This window comes from Vigna unguiculata, chromosome 10 (genome assembly GCF_037176805.1).
Source record: "Vigna unguiculata cultivar grain cowpea cultivar isolate G323 ecotype 2 chromosome 10, ASM3717680v1, whole genome shotgun sequence".
Lineage (NCBI taxonomy): Eukaryota > Viridiplantae > Streptophyta > Magnoliopsida > Fabales > Fabaceae > Vigna > Vigna unguiculata.
The window spans coordinates 41,721,381-41,740,085 of NC_140801.1; the positions used below are offsets into that span (position 1 = coordinate 41,721,381).

The 18,705-nt window shown below is 32.3% G+C and overlaps 1 protein-coding gene across 2 annotated transcripts; it reads right to left on the reverse strand.

Moving 5' to 3' along the window:
• Positions 1 to 14,050: 14,050 nt before the first annotated feature.
• LOC114165753 (leucine-rich repeat receptor-like protein kinase PXC2) lies at positions 14,051 to 18,279 on the reverse strand. 2 transcript variants are annotated; one of them, XM_028050324.2, is made up of 3 exons: positions 16,894 to 17,108; positions 15,903 to 16,828; positions 14,051 to 15,771 (listed from the first exon to the last, which is right to left on the reverse strand). In XM_028050324.2, exons 2-3 carry the CDS (start codon positions 16,802 to 16,804, stop codon positions 14,307 to 14,309), a joined length of 2,367 nt encoding a protein of 788 aa, XP_027906125.2. In that variant the 5' UTR covers positions 16,805 to 16,828; positions 16,894 to 17,108; the 3' UTR covers positions 14,051 to 14,306. The 2 variants fall into 2 exon arrangements, with proteins under 2 accessions (XP_027906125.2, XP_027906124.2); XM_028050323.2 differs by having other exon boundaries at positions 15,903 to 18,279.
• Between the last annotated feature and the right edge of the window lie 426 nt (positions 18,280 to 18,705).

The window sequence follows — 18,705 nt, forward strand, 5'->3', positions numbered from 1 at the left end:
TGCAGAAAGAAAATATCTTTTGTTGTGGCCACTGGACCAGTCCACATCTTACAATATTGGTCACCTTTAAATATTAAAATAAGATCAACATTATATTAACTATATTTTTATTTTTATTTCATTTTTAGTTAATTTATATATATATATATATATATATATATATATATATATATATATATATATATATATATATATGTTTGTCTATGTGTGTCTCTTATGTATCTATGTATAGAAATGAAAAGGATGGAATAAGAAAACGTCATGACCACCACTCTCTCCCATCTTGCTTGATAACTAATCTATATTTATCGAAAAATTTGTTAATTTCATTAATAGCATTATTTTTTATTTTGTAATTATAATCTTTTTCGAATTCATCCTCAAATAAAACTGTATGCCATAACACAATAATAGTGAATTTTAAATTTTCAAACTAAAATTTTCAAATATTTGATTTTCACATGAGGAAGAAAAAATACATTCATAACCTTTTTGGAACAAATTTTAATAGAGTCGGATAAAAATAGACAATTTGTTTTAATAATATCTTATATAATGAATACTTTGGAAGTCTTTAACTATATTACAATATGGGAGAATCATAAGGTTGGTTCATGAACTTGTCAAAAAAAATGCAGTCTTGAATACCCAGTAAAAGGAAGTATCTTTCGAAAAGTGCCAAAGAGGTGGTGGTAAACTTGAAAAGGATACTAAAGATAAAGTTTCTTTAATCAATACTTAGAAAGGTAGGTGGGAGAATAGAGAGAATGAAATAAAAGTAAAAAAAAAATTACATATATATTTTTAAGTCGCTTAACTTTTAATTAAAATTGAAAATGGTTTATATTCGAAATTTTGGATTAATTCATTACATCTAATCTTTTATATATATATATATATATATATATATATATATATATATATATATATATATATATATATATATATATATATATATATATATATATTTATTCTTTTAATAATATTTTTCAAATTTATTTAATGTTTTAAATGTATTTCATAATAGTATTTTATAAAAAAATTGTAGTATCTAAATTTTGATGTAAAATTAAAATTATTCTAAATTTTGATACAATTTAGTCTTTAAATTTTAAAAAATATATATAGTTCTCTTAACCAATCACGTTAAGATTTTTTTACATGTTAAATAATATTTCAGATACGTTGAGTTATATACCTATATTTCAACTTAAATATCAGTCTGGAATATAGTTTAAAAAGTAAACAAAATTAATGTCGTTTGTTAAAGAGAATTATATCTATTTATTTGTAAATGTTGAATATCAAAATGTAAGATTAAGATAGAGATAAATTTTTCATAACTAAGTTTAAAAACTCAATTTAACCCGAAAGATAATAAATAATATTTAATTGCACTAATTCTATTTAAAAATACGAATTTTAAAAAATTCCCTTTGTGAAACTTTATTTCAAGAAAAAAAAAAAAAAAGAGATCATTTAAACTCAAATTACATGAAGAGTATTTTACAAATAGTGTTATTGTATAAGATAACATTAGTTTCTATTTTCTTATGTTGGTGCTTAATATTTTAGACATTTTTTAGATTATGTTTGTTATTAACACCCAAATCATATTTTTTCTTATATAAGTATAATTTATGACAATTTTATTACTAACAACTAAACTAACCAAAGATAATCAATTAGGCTGTATTAATGTTATATAAATTAAGGTTAAAAATATTTTTAGTCTCTAAATTTATGTAAAATTGGAATTCGTTTTAATTCTAAACTTTCATATGTTTTAGTCTCTAAACTTAAAAATGAATAAATATAGTCATTTTAACATAAAGATGTTAATTTTTTTAAGTGTTAAATGGTGTTTTAGGTTAGCTCGAACGTGTGAAATGGTGTATAAACAATTCAAATGTTAGTCTAAAACACTATTTAACATGTAAAAAATAGTTAACATCATCGAGTTAAAATGACTATATTCATTCATTTTTAAAGTTTTGAAACCAAAATGTGTCAAAGACTAGAATAAGGATGAATTTCAATTTCGTGTTGGCTTAAAACATATTTAACCCTATAAACTAATAACATTAATGAATATAAAACTAATAGACATGTAATAATAATGTAAAATAAGTAAATATTAATACCACCACTATTATAATAATAGTAATAATAATAATAAATTATTAATACAAACTAAAGTAAATTTTAATAAATATATCAGAGTAAATTAATAATATATAACAAAAATAAATATATTTAGGTTAAAATATACTAATGTATATTTACCAATATTCTTTTAATAAATATAAGTCATTAGTAATGCTAATGAATTAATATTATATATTGCTATTAATGATAAATATATACTAATACCGTTTACAGGTACAACAAGAAAGGGTGTTGGCATCGGTTATTTTGTACATTATGCTTCGATTCAACAATCGAAGCATGTCCAGAAGAAATAAAAAATGGTGACTTTTTGGCTTCGGTTATGAATCAATGTCTAAACTTTTATATTAGGCTTCGATAAGAACTGAAGTATAAAACCATAATGAGAAAAAAAAAAAGAGGGATTAGGCTTTATGTACTTCAACAGCAAAGGGTCTTTGACAATGGTGGATGCTTAGAGTTTGGAAGTGCAACAATGGTTCGCCTTTACAATGCAAGAATGGTTCTTGTTCAATAAAGAACCAAAATGGATTAACAAACGAAATAGAGAAAAACAAAGAGTTCTTCGAATTTAGCGAGTGGCGTGGAGACTTCTAAGTACTTCACGTTCACAATGAGAGGCGTGACCTTCGCTTTTGAACGAGTGGTGATGAACGAAATGGAAGAGTGAAATGAAAAGAGGGAGACGAAGAAGATTAATGAGTGGGATGACTTTCGATTTCAAAAGAAGAGTTTGAAAATGAAGGAAAAGATGAATTTTGTAGAGGCGTGTTCAAATGGCGGGGTAAATAACTTCACTGAAATTTTAACACTAGTATAAGAATAGACTTCAATTCTATTAATAATCAAAGCCTATTATTGAATAGGCTTCGATCATTAGTAGAACCAAAAATATTCCCCTGCTTCAAAAAAAAAAAATAGAAATGATATTTTGAGATTTATGGCACCTTCTCGACTATAGTTCTATGGCAACCGAAGACTATCGAAGAATAAGTTTCAGTTGTTAGAAGAATCAAAACATATTTCCAATCTACGAAAAAAAAAAGTAAAAATGAAAATTGCATTTTGAAAATTTGTGGCACTTTTTGACTTTGGTTATAGGACAACCGAAGCCATAAGATTGACGTTTGACTTTAGGATTCGATTTTATAAAGGCTTCGGATTTCACAAAACCGAAACATATAAAACGATTTCAAACGTGATTACGTACTTGCGGTTAAAATTATTCCATTCTAATATGTATTATTACTTTCTTAAATCAGTACACATTATTTAACTTAATGTTAATTATGTTTTAACCTTTATATGTATTTCAGCATAATTATTCACATTTATATTTTTTTAATGTTATTAGCTTTTACTATATGTGTAATTTTTTTTCCTTTTGGTTATAAATGAAAATAAGAATCGATGAAAAATTTCGCTAACTTTATATTATTTATATGGGTATTGCTATTGTGCCTTCTCTAAAAGGGGTTTTGAAATCTTTTCCATTTTTATGGTGTTAAAATTATACATTGCCAGCGAAAAAATAACGCAAGCATAGATTCATGAAAAAAAAAAGGCAATTTAAAATCCTACGTTTCCCTTCCCTAGCCATTAGCCAAAAGAAAGGGTATTTTTAATGATTGAATATGATTGTAGCATATAATGGGCACTAGTTTGATAAATGTGTTTGTGCAAATATCCCCACAACATGCATCCAAATTATTTTTAGGTTATATTTAGAAGAGCACTTGAGATTTGAAAGCATGAGAAGAAGCACGATTGATGTTAATCATATTGCATTGTTTCTTATGCTTCTTTATTTTCTTTTCTTTATTCCCCTTTTGTGTTGTTGAAGCCTCATGTGCTCAACTACCTTTCTCATTGTTAAATTACTATCATTGGCTTTTTGAAACACCCCTCGTAGGACATACCCTACCTACGCTAGTGCATTTCTATTTATAAAATGCTTAAAATTAGAAAAAATATTCATAAATGCATTTCATGGCTCGTGCACACATGTCTCTTTTCACTACTTTTTCTATTTTATAATACTACTATGGCAAACATGACTTCTTTCTTTTACAAGTAATTTAATTTAACTCAACTCTACTAAAGTGAATTATTAGGTAAAAAATGTTCTTATATTTATACTTTTCATGTGTGTATTAACTTTTTTCAGGAGAAACACCAAAAAGATTTCACATGAATAAGTTTATATAAAAAAGCAATATATTACATTCAACATAAAATCTTCAAGAAAACATGTCTGTAAACTTTTTTATGCATATATTTTTTGTTTTAGTCATTTATGTCTAATATTAAATTTCCTGAATATCTAACAATTTTTTTCTCAAGGGTAAGTTTTCTTTACATTAAAACATTATCTTTTTGAGCGAATACATTTTTTAAGCATGAATGTATCAACGGTGACCAGGACGACCAATTCTTTTATATTTATATAAATTAATATATAGTTTAAACTATTTTTTTTTAAATTTTAATATATTTTCTATATTTGGCATCTCAAAATTTTGTAAACATCTATGTAAAGATTTTGACACCTCTAAAATATTTTTCGAAAATCTATCACTGATGGTGACCATTTCATTGTACCATCATTCTGTAATAAAATACATTTTTTAAAACGATATATTTTTGATACAAAAATTTCATAAAATTCAAGATTTTTTACATATTTTATGTTATACTCGTTTGAGTCACCAAGATGAACCATAAACTTTGATATTGAATCCTTGCAAAATATTAGAGAAATTCAACACCAATAAACCATGGACAAATAATATAAGAAATTAAGACACCTCTTTCAATATAATGTGTGAAAAAGATTATTAAGAATTCAAATTGAATAGTAAATCTCATATTACATTAATGTTCGAAGATGATGTGTAATATCACATGTATTATTGCTTACAACTCATTACTACGAGATAAATCTTTACTTAATGAACCTAACACATATGTTAGTACAAAATTAAAAGAAATAAGTTTTGATGTAAACTTATTTTAAAGTATGTTATCTTTTTAATTTTATGTGTAATAAAGAAGCATGCATTCAAGAATAAAGGTATATTTTGTCCTTGCCAAGGGTATTGGTTAGCAACTACCAACTAGTAGCTAATAACTAGTGGCTAGTAGCTTGAGTTACCTGCTAGTAGTTAGTAACTAGTACCTAGTACCTAATAACTAGCAACTATAAGCTAGTAGCTAGAATCTATTAGCTAGTAACTAGTAGTTGGAGCTAGCAGCTTGTAGTTAGTAGCTTGAGCTAATAGTTAGTAATTAGTAGCTAGAATGTAGTAGCAAGTAGCTAGTAGCTAATAGCTAGTAACTTAACTAGAAGCTAGTATCTAGTAGCTTGAGCTAACAGCTAGTAACTAATAGTTATAGCTATGAGCTAGTAGCTAGTAGCTAGTAGCTTGAGCTAGCAACTAGTAGTTAGTAACTATTGCTAGCAGTTAGTATCTAGTAGCTAGTACGTAGTAGCTAGCAGCTAGTAACTAATAACTAGAACTAACAACTAGTAGGTAGTAGCTAGCACCTTGAGCTAGAAACTAGTTGGTAGTAGCTAGTAGGTAGCAGCTAGTAGCTAATAACTGATAACTTAAGCTAGAAACTAGAAGCTAGTAGCTTGAGCTAACAGATAGTAACTAATAGTTATAGCTATAAGCTAGTAGCTAGTAGCTAGTAGCTTGAGCTAACAACTAGTAGCTAGTAGCTATTGCTAGCAGCTAGTATCTAGTAGCTAGTAGGTAGTAGCTAGCAGCTAGTAACTAATAATTAGAGTTAACAGCTAGTAGGTAGTAGCTAGCACCTTGAGCTAGAAACTAGTTGGTAGTAGTTAGTAAGTAACAGCTAGTAGGTAACAGCTGTAGCCAGTAGCTAGTAGCTTGAGCTAACAGTTAGTAGCTAGTAGCTAATAGCTTGACCTAGTAACGAGTAGCTAGTAGCTTGAGCTAGCAACTAGCAGCTAGTAGCTAGTTGCTTGAGCTAGCAGCTAGTAGCTTGAGCTTACAGCTAGTAGCTAGTAGATAGTAGGTATTAGCTAGTAGCTTGAGCTAGCAGGTAGTAGCTAGTAGCTTGAGCTAGCAGCTAGTAGTTAGTAGCTTGAGCTAGAAACGAGTAGCTAGTAGTTAGTAGCTGTAATATCCCGTCGGGATATTACTAATTTTTAATAAAATAAAGAAAATAAATACGCACGTCGCATTTAATAATACCTTATTTTCCAAAATGTGGGAAATTTAAAATTTTATTAAATAACTAAAGTACTCTGAAATCCAAAATAAAATAATGAAGTTTTATCAAACAGGCCACAAGCCTTTACAAATTATTTTTCCAAACATAAAATAATAAAAAGATAAAACTCCAGAGATATCCCTTCTCCGCAGCTAAGCTCCACCAGAACTACCTGCATCAACATCATCTGCTCACGTGTACCGCGTACACGATCATCGCCAATCACAAGAAGATAGGATGAGCTTAACAGATAAAGCATATAAAATGGCATACACATATATAACACATTTATATATAGGCAACACAATCATCCCAAATGAATTCCATCCCTTTTAATTCATACCACCTGGCCACAACCAGGTTATTCGTGTTCTACATCTTCTAGTGATTACTTCGAGATGATTTATTGCCATACCTATCGGCCACAACAGATAGAGCACGTGCGAGAAACCATGTTACAGATCTTACACCGTAACGCCAGGTGGAGTTCCCAAATATGAACATAATTTGCAATGTCCCAAGACTACCAAACTCGCCAGCCAACTACTGAGGAGGGCAATCTATCTGGACCCATCCGTACTGGCCACAACCAGCACACTCACACCGACAACACTCGTCAACCCGAGCCACAACTCAAGAGTTCCTCGTGTTCATCCGCCATCCCGAGCCATAACTCAAGAGATGCTATTCTGAGCCACAACTCAAGGAATACCACATGCTTTAACCCTTATCTCGAGCCACAACTCAAGGGATACGTTCTGAGCCACAACTCAAGGAACACCAGCAATCCCACCTTTGAAGCATCACCATAAGCCTTGTAGATCACACTCACAGAATCAAGAACTCGAGGTTACAGCAGCAAAATTACCCGGCGGGGGACACGTCTGCTAGGCGCTGCCAGCTTCCAGACTGCCTGGCGGGGGACACGTACCTCCAGACGCCAGGCGCCTCAAAACCATCAATCACAGCAGCCACCGCCTGGCGGGACAACACACACTGCTAGGCGCACGTACTTCAGGAGTCCCCTGATTCTGCCACTATCGCCTGGCGGAACCTCCCCCTCTGTCAGGCGCCTCCTGCACCAGGACCCCACTGTTTCCTCGTTATCACCTGGCAAGACCAATATCTCCGCTAGGCGCTATACTAGTACAACGAGCATACTGGTTTTGGTTCAACTTGTACAGCTTGCCACTCTGATGTTACCTCAAACACATATACCAGATTCTTAACTTAGTTACATATTATCATTCAAACTTCTCCCTATATTATCCAATCTCTTATAGATCACTCTCTCTAACTAGGATTTCTGATATGGAATCCAGTCTAATATTGCAACTTGAACTTTAGGGTATGCTTATTAACTCCTTAATCCAACCTGTTTTTAGGAGTACCATGTTCCTTACTTCATTCACCACCTAAGTGTACATCCCTACCTCATTTCATAATTTACTCCCCTCTAAGAAACTGTCCATGTACTGAATTTCACTCACACAATTACCCAAAGTCATGATTCCCATTGCACCAAATCTTAGCCCAAGCTAAGTCTTAAAACCCCTGATACCAAAACAGATTAAATAGCCATCGTTCTCAGTCCAATACAATAAATTCTTTGTTTCCTTTAACTGTTCTCCCTCCTGTTCATACTAATCCTCCAATTTCTAGTATATCATGGTTAGGCTTTAGTGATAGTTATACTAAGGTTCCCACTTAGACATACCTCTTCACACTTCCTCCACCCGCGAAATAATAAACTACCAATCCCAGATTTAATTTTTCCACACCCCCTATCCACCAGACCTCCCAAAACCCAAAACTGCACTTCGCAACCACACAGAGGCACTTCCCTGCGGTAGTGCCTAGCGGCAGGCCTCGTGCCGCCAAGCGGTGCATACTTTTTTGGCAATTTCCCAGGAATTCATCACTTGCGAATGCCCTCACTCATTTTCCCAGTACTTTTCTCTGCATTCCTTAGCTGTTTCGCAATCGAACAAGGTAACCGTGACCCTATATTCAATTCATAGCTAATCCCAGCATCAACTTGCGTTCAATTACAAACCCTTATTCCCAAATCATCGAAAATCCCAATTTTCAACCCCAGAAGAAGGTTCATGGCAATTTTGTCTAATTCAACCTCTAAACACACGCAATTCATCAAATTAACACTTCTAGTTACTGACAATCAATTGCAACTTCTCTTTTCCCGATCAAACATCCCAAAAACCCCCAAAATGCCAAAATCGAATCAAATTGACTCACGTCGCCTGGCAGGTGTTCGTCACCGCCAGGCAGTTCATACAAATTATTTTTCCAACTCTATTAGGTATTAGCTCTAGGTACCAACTCTAGATACTAGTTTTTGTTATTAGCTACTAGCTTCTCGCAAGGAGCTTTAGCTACTAGCTACTAGTTATTAGCTCTAGATACTGGCCACTACATACTAGCTCTAGCTACTAGCTATTAATTGTACCTACTAACTTTAGCTACTAGCTACTAATTGTATCTAGTAGCTCTAGATACTAGATACTAGCTACTAGCTACCAGCTATAACTACTAGCTACTAGCTATTATCTACTAGTTCTAGCTACTATTTACTAGCTCTAACTACTAGTTCTAGCTACTAGCACTAACTACTAGTTCTAGCGACTAGTTCTATCTTTTAGCTCTAACTTCTAGCTACTAGCTACTAGCTCTAGATACTTGGTGTAAGGTAACGGTTTTCAAAAGTTTTGTGGCCTTAGTGAAAAAAAATTGTCTTAGCAATGGCCATTACTGTATACTCCACGATTGGAAAATTGTGGTAAAATCGTTGCCTAAACTTAAGACTATGGTTTTTTTACTTTAGGCAACATTTTAAAGTTGTTGTTTAAACTACAAAATGGTGTAGTGTTATCATCTAACTTATTTATATATTAAAAAATGTGAGTTTTTATAATTAATATAAAATAATATTACGATTTAGATAACCAAAATAATTCTATAATTGTAACATCCCATTTTAATAGCTTAATACTACCAAAATAAAACATTTCAATATGAGTATTCAAAAGACAGATAAACTAATGTATATCATAAATTAGTACAGTCTTATAAGATAAGACTATAGTAATATAACTTATACATTCTCAAGCTACTATACTATGAACCTATTGCAATATTATACCTATCATAATCTAAAGTCGATCATCACCGAGACAATTGGCTCCTCAACATCAAAAGGTGCATGTACACATGTATCTCCATCAGCTCACACCAATAAGGTGATGATCATTGCAAAAAGAGAACACAACACATACAAACAATAAACAAAGGTAAGCTAGTTTATAAAAGAAATAATCATATAATAGTTAAACTTAATACATCCTAAAATAGCATATTTCAAACATTCATAAAAAAAATACCAAACATATAATTACAAACTCTCTATACTCAATTATCTGGATATATGCATTAACTCAGATATAAGAAATTGTGCAAATGTCATAAAAGTGGATTGCGACGAAGGTCCTAACTCTACTAAGCCTAACCAACATGAATCGATTTCCTTTGGATAGGGTAAGTTATTTATGGCATCGCCAAATTATTGGTCCTACCCCTAATCCCTCCATAAGAACCTCCTTCAACTCTCACCACCTAGGTCACAGCACTCTATATGAGTTTGTAAACCTAGTAGGGTATAGGATAACTTTTGACCAACACATATCCCAAGCCAATGCTTAACAATTTACTAGTGAAGATTGCACTTCTTCCTTAGAAGCCAAGACTCAAAATAAGGATGCAATTCAACCTTAACCATTTCATTCCACTGGTTCACTTTTATACTTATAATCTTACCACTTCACCATAAAACATGATTTCACACCAAGTTTATCATACCAAACAATCATAGATAGTTCTTTCATCATATCCTTGTATAATATTAATTCATCACATTCAATTACAATCTCAAACATATACATACACAAAGATTCCACCAGTCAAAGTGAAGAATCACGTGTCTAGGGTCAGCTGTCAAAATTTCATCTCGACCTGACATTTAACGAAGTAGGAATCTTCATTTTATCAAGATGATGCAAACTAGAAAAATAGGGTGGCACCTGATGCTCGAAAAGTGGCGCCCGACACTCAGCCCCTGGAACCCACTAACATCTAATTCCCAGAGTTCCAAAAGTGGCGTCCGATGATGCCAAATTAGTGTCCTAATGCTTGGCAGTACTGTAACGACACCCAACAGTGTATCAAAAACAACAATTTGGGAAAATTTGATCCTGTGAAGTTGACTAATTGGAGACCTTTCCTTTAGTGTTTCTTATTCCAAATGGTTTTAGAGAGTTTAAAAATGATACCCAATCACTCAAAACACAAATTCAAACTTTTTCCCAAATCAAGACCAAATACAAATTAAATATCAAACAGGTCAACATATAACTTATAAATTTAACACACCACATCATAATTAACTACCAAGATGTTCACACCAAAATTCAACAAAAACCTTGCTTCCCTTACTTGTAAAAGACAACCTAAATAACTCTTGGAACACCAAATTGCGTCTAATCAAATAGGATGCTTTATATACACATAGAAACATCATAGGAACTATAAGGACTTATCGTTATGATCAATGATCAACATATATATATATATATATATATATATATATATATATATATATATATATATATATATATATATATATATATAAGATTAAAAGGACACATGCAAGGAGAAAAGCCCTACATGCAACAGAAACTATAAGAAGACTAAGGAAATAGGATTGAACTTAACTTACACGAATGGAGAAATTAGTTGGTCCAAATTAAAGAGTTTGTCGCGAGGATCACTCCTATAGTCTCAGATCTTCAATCAGGCGAATAAAGAACTCTAGAAAATGGGTTTCTAGAAAGATAGTGTGTTTTAAAATAATGAAACTCGTTTATAACAAAATTATTTATAATAAAACTTTTTAATCTTAAATTAATTGAGTTCCACTATTTTTAAACCATTATTACTTCTAAAATGTCATTTTTTCTACCGTTTACAATAACAATTTTGTTATTAACAAGTTTTGAATAAATAAATAAAAATCACATAATTTTATGTTAATTACACTACCATCTTAAATTAATCATATAACTTCACAAATTCTTAACACGTGATAACAAGTAATAAAATTGACCAGAACAGTCACCTCATTCATTCGATTAACAACGGAACAGTTATACCCATATTACTAAATTAAAAAATATGAAAAAATTTAAATATTTTTAATAAATTAAAAAAATAAATAAAAATGTATGAAGAAACTTGAAACATAATTAATTAACCCTTTAATTTTTAAGAACAGCACAGTTATGGGTTGTATGCATCATAATCTTAATGAGAAGATGTTAGAATAAATGTTAGTCACTAAGATATAGTGAAGAATTCTATAGTGTTGTGCACTGAATTAGACAGCAATAATAAAGGGTGGAAGGTGTTTGAAGATGGTTATGATTACAAATCACTGCACCAAATGTTGGCATTTGAAAAAGTGAGTTAGTTGGTGCTGCTTTTAAACACTTTCATGATGTCCAAGAACCTCGTCTTAGTTATAGGATTCTCTTTTCAAATCTTGTTTTTACCAAAATCACTTTAACTATTCAATTGCGTTTTTTTACGGAATAGTTAATAACCATTAGAAGCTAGTTAAATAAACGCTTTAATTACATTTTTAGAATGTTATGAATTGAGTATGTTTTCCTTTTGATTTTATATTTTTTTTATTCTTGTAAAATTCAAAATACTTGTTTATGTTTATAATTTTTATAAAATTTGTAATTTTCATTTTCATTTTCATTTCTTTCAATTTTCAAGTCAAGCTCATAATTTATTTTATGATAGATAATAATATTTATTTTGCATATTTTAAGAATTTTTTAGGCGTTATATAGTGATACTATATTACAAACTACTATACCCCACTTGACCATTTGGTTAACAGATAAGCAGTTAACTAATATCATATAATACTAAAAATTAAAGCAACGATGTTTAATTTTAAAGAAATTAAAATAGAATACCTTTTTACAAAAAATAAGAATAGAAATACTCACTCATTTTATGGAGAAATAAAAACATGTTTAAACCTTACTTTATGCTCTCTCCTAAAGTTGTATTTTTAAGTTATTTGAGTTTTAATTTTGTTAATATAGATTATAAAGTCTTTGTCACTTGAAATTTTGTTAATAGAGTCTTTGTCACTTGAAATTTATTAATGACATTGATTAATAATTTATCAGGAAACTAAAATTACACAATTTATATCATTGGTGATTCAACGGAAACTATTTGAATTCAAAGGTAGAGAAAAAAGAATGGTCTTAACACTAATTGAAAATTAAAAAATTTGGCATCTTAAAATGATTTTAAAATATAAATAAATTATCCATCAAATTAGTCTATCAATAAAATTGCTTAATTTCTATAATTATTAATGGGGCCACTTAGACAATTAAATAAATTATTAGTACTACGTTTAACAATAAGGAATCAAAATTGAGTCCCATTCTAACTTTAAGTGTTAATAAAGCAAGTGAGTGCTTTTTTCACTTTACTTTTCCTTTTTTCTTTCTCATTCCCTCTCTTACTCTTCTCTCCAAGTTGCTTTCTCTTTGTTCCCCATTCATTTGGTTTTTCCAAAATTTCTGAAGTTTTTGTTTCATGTGGAAAAGACACTCAGAGTGGAAGAGATTAATTAACCTTTTAATATTAAGTTAAATACATAACTCAACTAGTTTTAGAGATAGAAAAAAAAAACAGAATTCTTCATTATATATATATATATATATATATATATATATATATATATATATATATATATATATATATATATATATATATATATATATATTGTTCTTATAGTATATTTACATGTGTAAGGCTTCTATGTTTAGTTATTTCTTAATTATATATGGCTTTTCATTAATTAAAATTAATTTATGTATAAATAATTTTACATGCTATAGAGATAGAGATGAAAAATAGCCCACAAAAATTTTCATTAAAGCAAAATTAGTTAAGTTATAATTACTAACTTAAGTAAATTAAACTCAAACTTAATTATTTTATATAAGTTTAAGCTTTTAATTAAACTAAATTAAATAAAGAGGAAATTGCACATATTTTCTTAGAAGATAAACTAAATAACACCCACGTTTGCTCTGTTTTAAAATAAGAATTAACTTTTTATATTTTTAATAAATGACAATTATCTCTTTTATTTTCTTAAAAAGAGGGTATTCACTTCTTTTTCCTTTTTTTCTAAATGTTACATTAACTAAAATTTAAATAAAAAAAATAAAAACTAAAGTTTTAAAATATCACAATTAAATAACTTTTTATAAAAAAAAAATAAAGACAACCTTTTTTAATAACCTCATCTAAAGCAGGTAAAAATGTATTTTTTTTTCTTTAATAAACCAGTGAAATTGAGTGATCAACTTCTGTTCCAAACAAGTTTTTCCATGCATGTTGTTTACTAGGGTGGCATTAACCAGATATCATGCGGGTTTCGTACCAACATGAAACACAGTTTGTCTCGGAAGAACATAAAGCAAACAAAAATGTTTAGAAAAAAAATGAAAAATCCAAGCTTTGTAGGGAAAGAGAACTATTGAAACACTGTTGTATTAGCAGCCAAACTGGTGAAGAAAAATCCAGCAGTACAACTTGAAACGACCAAAACTAAAACAAAAGGGAAAACAACGACTGAAGCAACAAACAAAAGTTGGAAACAAATTAAGTGAATATTCTCTGCATGATTTATATTGTATAATAGCATTAAAACAAGAAAACTGGATTGTTCTTCACCAGGTATATGCAATATCTGTTATGTCTCAATCACTATAACTTGAAATTCATTGTATTTCTTCTTCTTCTTGTTCTTGTTCTTGTTCTTCAGAAGGGCATTGGATCAACTCCAATATGTTGATCACTTCAGCCATATCTGGTCGCTTTGAGGGAACTTGTGATGCACAAACCAATCCCAGTTTTATCACAGGAACTGCTTCTTCTGTAGCAAAATTACCCTTTAGATTTTCATCAACACATTGCTCCACTTTGCCATCATCCAAAGCACTTCTCACCTTGTCACAAAGAACAACCACATCATCCTCCATGTATTCCACTGGTCGTTTTCCTGTCACCACTTCCAAAATCAAAATTCCAAAACTGTATATGTCACACTTCTCAGTTATCTTCACTGTGCGGCAAGCAAACTCAGGAGCCATGTAGCCAAGTGCACTTTGAATTTTGCTGCTCAAAACACAAGGGTCCAGCATTGGAAGAAGCCTCACCAACCCAAAATCTCCTATCTTTGCCTCATCAGAACAATCTATGAACACATTTGTTGACTTTAAATTGTAATGAATCAACTCCATTTGATGCAAATAGGCCAACCCTCTTGCAATTCCAAGTATGATCTTGAACCTTTTTCTCCAAGAAAGTATCTTTTTGCTGCTATCATCATCATGAAGAAGCTTCTGCAAACTCCCTCTGGCTAGGTACTCATAAATTAGGAGCTGCAAGGATTGAGTCCAATAATAACCTTCAAGTGCCACAATATTTTTATGCTTGATCTTCCCAAGCATTTTAACTTCCCTCTCAAAGTCTTCTTGTGACTTGGTTAAGGTGGATAATGTAAGCTTCTTGATTGCAACACAATGACCATCTCTGAGGACAGTGCAATAAACAACTCCAAATCCACCGCGACCTATTTCACTGTCTTTGTTAAGAAGATTATGAGCACCATCAGCAAATTCTGCATCACCATTAAACATCACAAGCTTGCCATGGTTTGGATCATTCCCGGGTGAACCGCTATAGTCCTCACCACCAGAGAATATAAACGGAGTAGCAGAAAGAGGCATTGAAGACCTCACATGGATATTTAGAACAGTAACAACCACCACACCAATGACAATAAAAATAGCAGCACCAATAGCAATGAGGACAGAGATACTTAGCATAATCTTATGGTGATGGTTTTGGAATGAAGAGCCAGAACTGGAGTATGAAGAATTGGGGTTCAGCACTATAGGCTTTGGATGAACAGAAGGGCATGAGTGGTTAACAACAGAACCACATAACAATGGATTACCAGAGACAGATGAAGGAGAAATGGTGTTGAAGAAACCACCCACTGGTAGCTCACCTTGAAGGTGGTTGTGTGAAACATTAAAGGAGAACAGGTTGGAGAGATTTGTCAGCTCCTTTGGTAAGCTTCCAGAGAGTTCATTCCATGAGAAATCTACATCCTGAAGATTGGTTAGGTTTGCTATGGATGAAGGAATTGAGCCAATAAGCTTGTTGTGAGATAAATTCCTGTACCATTCCATTGAATATTTCAGTTTTCACAACTAAAATAGAACCAAACAAAGGTTTTTGAAACAACTCAACTAAATTATATTAGAAGAATGAAGCATGAAAAATGGAAGCTATGATAGAGTGCTTACAGTAATGTTAGTTCTGAACACTTATCAATTTGGGCTGGAATTCTCCCACCTAGGAAGTTCTTTTGTAGCCTCATTTCACTGAGTGATGTTGCTCCTTCTATTGCAGAAGGAATGCTTCCATTGAGCTTGTTGCCACTTAAGTCAAGAATGTACAAAGATTTAAGGTCTCCTAAACTCACAGGAATAGAACCTGAGATATTGTTGGAGGACAAATTCAAGACTTGCAAGCTACCAAGACCTCCAATTCCAGATGGAAGTTGGCCAAAAAATGCATTTGATGATAAATCCAAAACCTGAAGGCCATGAAAAGATACAGAAACGGAAGAAAGTGAGGGATAATTTCCCTCACTGAAGCCATTCCCAGAAAGAGAGATACTTTGCAAACCCATCCGAAATATCCATGAAGGAAGATGGCCTGCCAAGTGATTGTGGCTGAGGTCAAGAGTCAAAAGCTTAATGCAGTTTACCATCAACTCTGGCAGGTTTCCTGTGATCTGATTCCTTGAAAGATTCAACCTACTCATCAAGTCAAGATTTCCTATGGACTTTGGAATCCAACCAGAAAATCTGTTTTCAGAAAGATCCAATGTATCTAGACTTTTCATTTCTCCAATCCAATGTGGAATGCCACCAGAGAATGAATTCCCTTGCAAGCTGAGAAATGTGCATGAACTGAGCTTTTGCATTGACTCAGGAACTCTCCCAGAGAGAGAATTGCTGCTGAAATCAACCAACTTCAAAAGCAAACACTCTCCAATATGCTCAGGAATCCTACCAGTGAAGAGGTTCCTCCCCAGCCTCAACTCCCTCAAATCAATCAGATTCTGAATTCCTTCTGCAATCTCCCCCTCCAGCAAGTTGTTTGAAAGATCAATTGATTGAAGTCCCCTCAAAAACCACATTCCAGATGGAAGTTCCCCATGTATCTGATTAGAGGAAAAGTTCACAACTGCCAAAGAGTAGCAAGAGCTCAATGAATCAGGAATCTTACCTGTGAGGTTGTTGTTGGCAAATGAAATCACTCTCAGAGACCAACATTGTTGGAAAATCTCATCTGGAATTACCCCAGAGAGGTTGTTCTCACTCAAATCAACAACTTGTAAATCACCAATGCTGAGAAGGTCATGAGCTATGGTCCCTGTGAAGTTGTTCCTAGAAAGGGACAGAATCTGAAGGAACTGCAGTCCCAGAAGACCTCTATCAATGTGGCCAGAAAGAGAGAATCCATCAAGAACAAGAGAAGATACCCTATTGTTTACAGGGTCACATTTGACACCAACCCAGTTGCAGGGACTATAATCATCTTCATTCCACTTAGAGAGTTTTCCTTTTGGGTCTTCTAGACCAGCCTTGAACATGATCAACCCCAACACATCATCGTTGAAAGGAGGATTTACAGAGATCACTAAGAATGGACAACAGAAAACAAAACAAAGTGATAGGAATGGGATGAATTGCACTTGCTTCATCAGAGTAATGTCTATATTGTATCAATGCATTCAGCGGAGCGCTTCATGAATTTTGCAGAAAGCAACTATTTCCTTACAGAAACACACTGCCATTTCCATTTTTCTTACATACGGTTGATAAAGGTTGGGGGGTCCCAATAAAGCATAGTGTATAAACCAAAGGAAAACAAGAATAAGAAAGTTTCAAATGCAAGAAAAATAATGAGTGAGAGAGAGAGGCACAAAGGTGCTAGTGTTATTATACAACTGCAACAGTGGCAGTAGAAAGGACACGAAAAAGTGGGAGGAGTAACAATCAAATCCTCGGTGGATATAAACAAAAAGAGCAGTAAAAACAAACAGAGGAATGGACTATACTAGACAGAAGACAGTAACCATGTGAGCGTGAAAAAAAAAACAGAACAAAGTAAAGTAACTTCAGCAAACTCACTTTCTGCTTTTCAAACTTCAGAATTTCCAAGGAGGAATGGTGATCATTGCACTCACAGAAGAGAAGAAGTTTTGAACATTTTTTTATTTCAAGTGGGGTGACGCAACACAGTATTTTCAGAAAGAAAACAAAGAGTTGGTGGTTGGAGAGAAAAGTGCTGTGAAATTACAGAAGCAAAGCAGAAACACGAGATCGCACCATATACTGCGACATATCCATTTGACATGAATAAAACAGTGGTTAAAAGTTGAGGACGTGTGAGGTGAAATTGGAAGCATGAAGAGTTTGTTTTATAGAAGCTGCTAAAAGAGCATGGATAGGGAACAGAGCTAAAAATAAGAAGGTGACAGAAGGCAGAGAAGTCGAAAGAGAAAGTGAGTACAAAAAACCGTGGTTCCAATCAAAGTGCTGTTTTTCTATCTACCACTTGCTGTTGTTGTTGTTGTTCATCGTCTGAAAAAGAGAGTAAAGTGATAAATTTAAAGAGAAAGAGTGAAAGAGAGAGAGTGTGACAGGAGAGAAGCTTTTTTCTATTGTGTGCTTTGGCATGGCCTATGGGGGAAGTTGCTACGGTGTGCATGGCGTGGCATATGGCTCTGTGGGTCAAACCAGAATCATGGGTGTGAACAAGATTGTTGTGCTTTAAGACAACTTTTTCATCTGACGTGGTTCGGACGCATGATTACGATCCTTATTATTATTCATGGCCATGCTATTTTGCAAGTAGGAGCAAGAGAAAATTATATTCAAAAATAATAGGTAATAGCATCTCCAATGGTGAACATCGTTGCAAGTTGTTGATTCTGTTTTTTTGAGTTCTTCTATGTTACATCAACTTAAAGAATTTTAGCAACTTTTCGCTCCAATTGTTCAACTTTTTTTTAAAAATTAAAACGAGTCCACC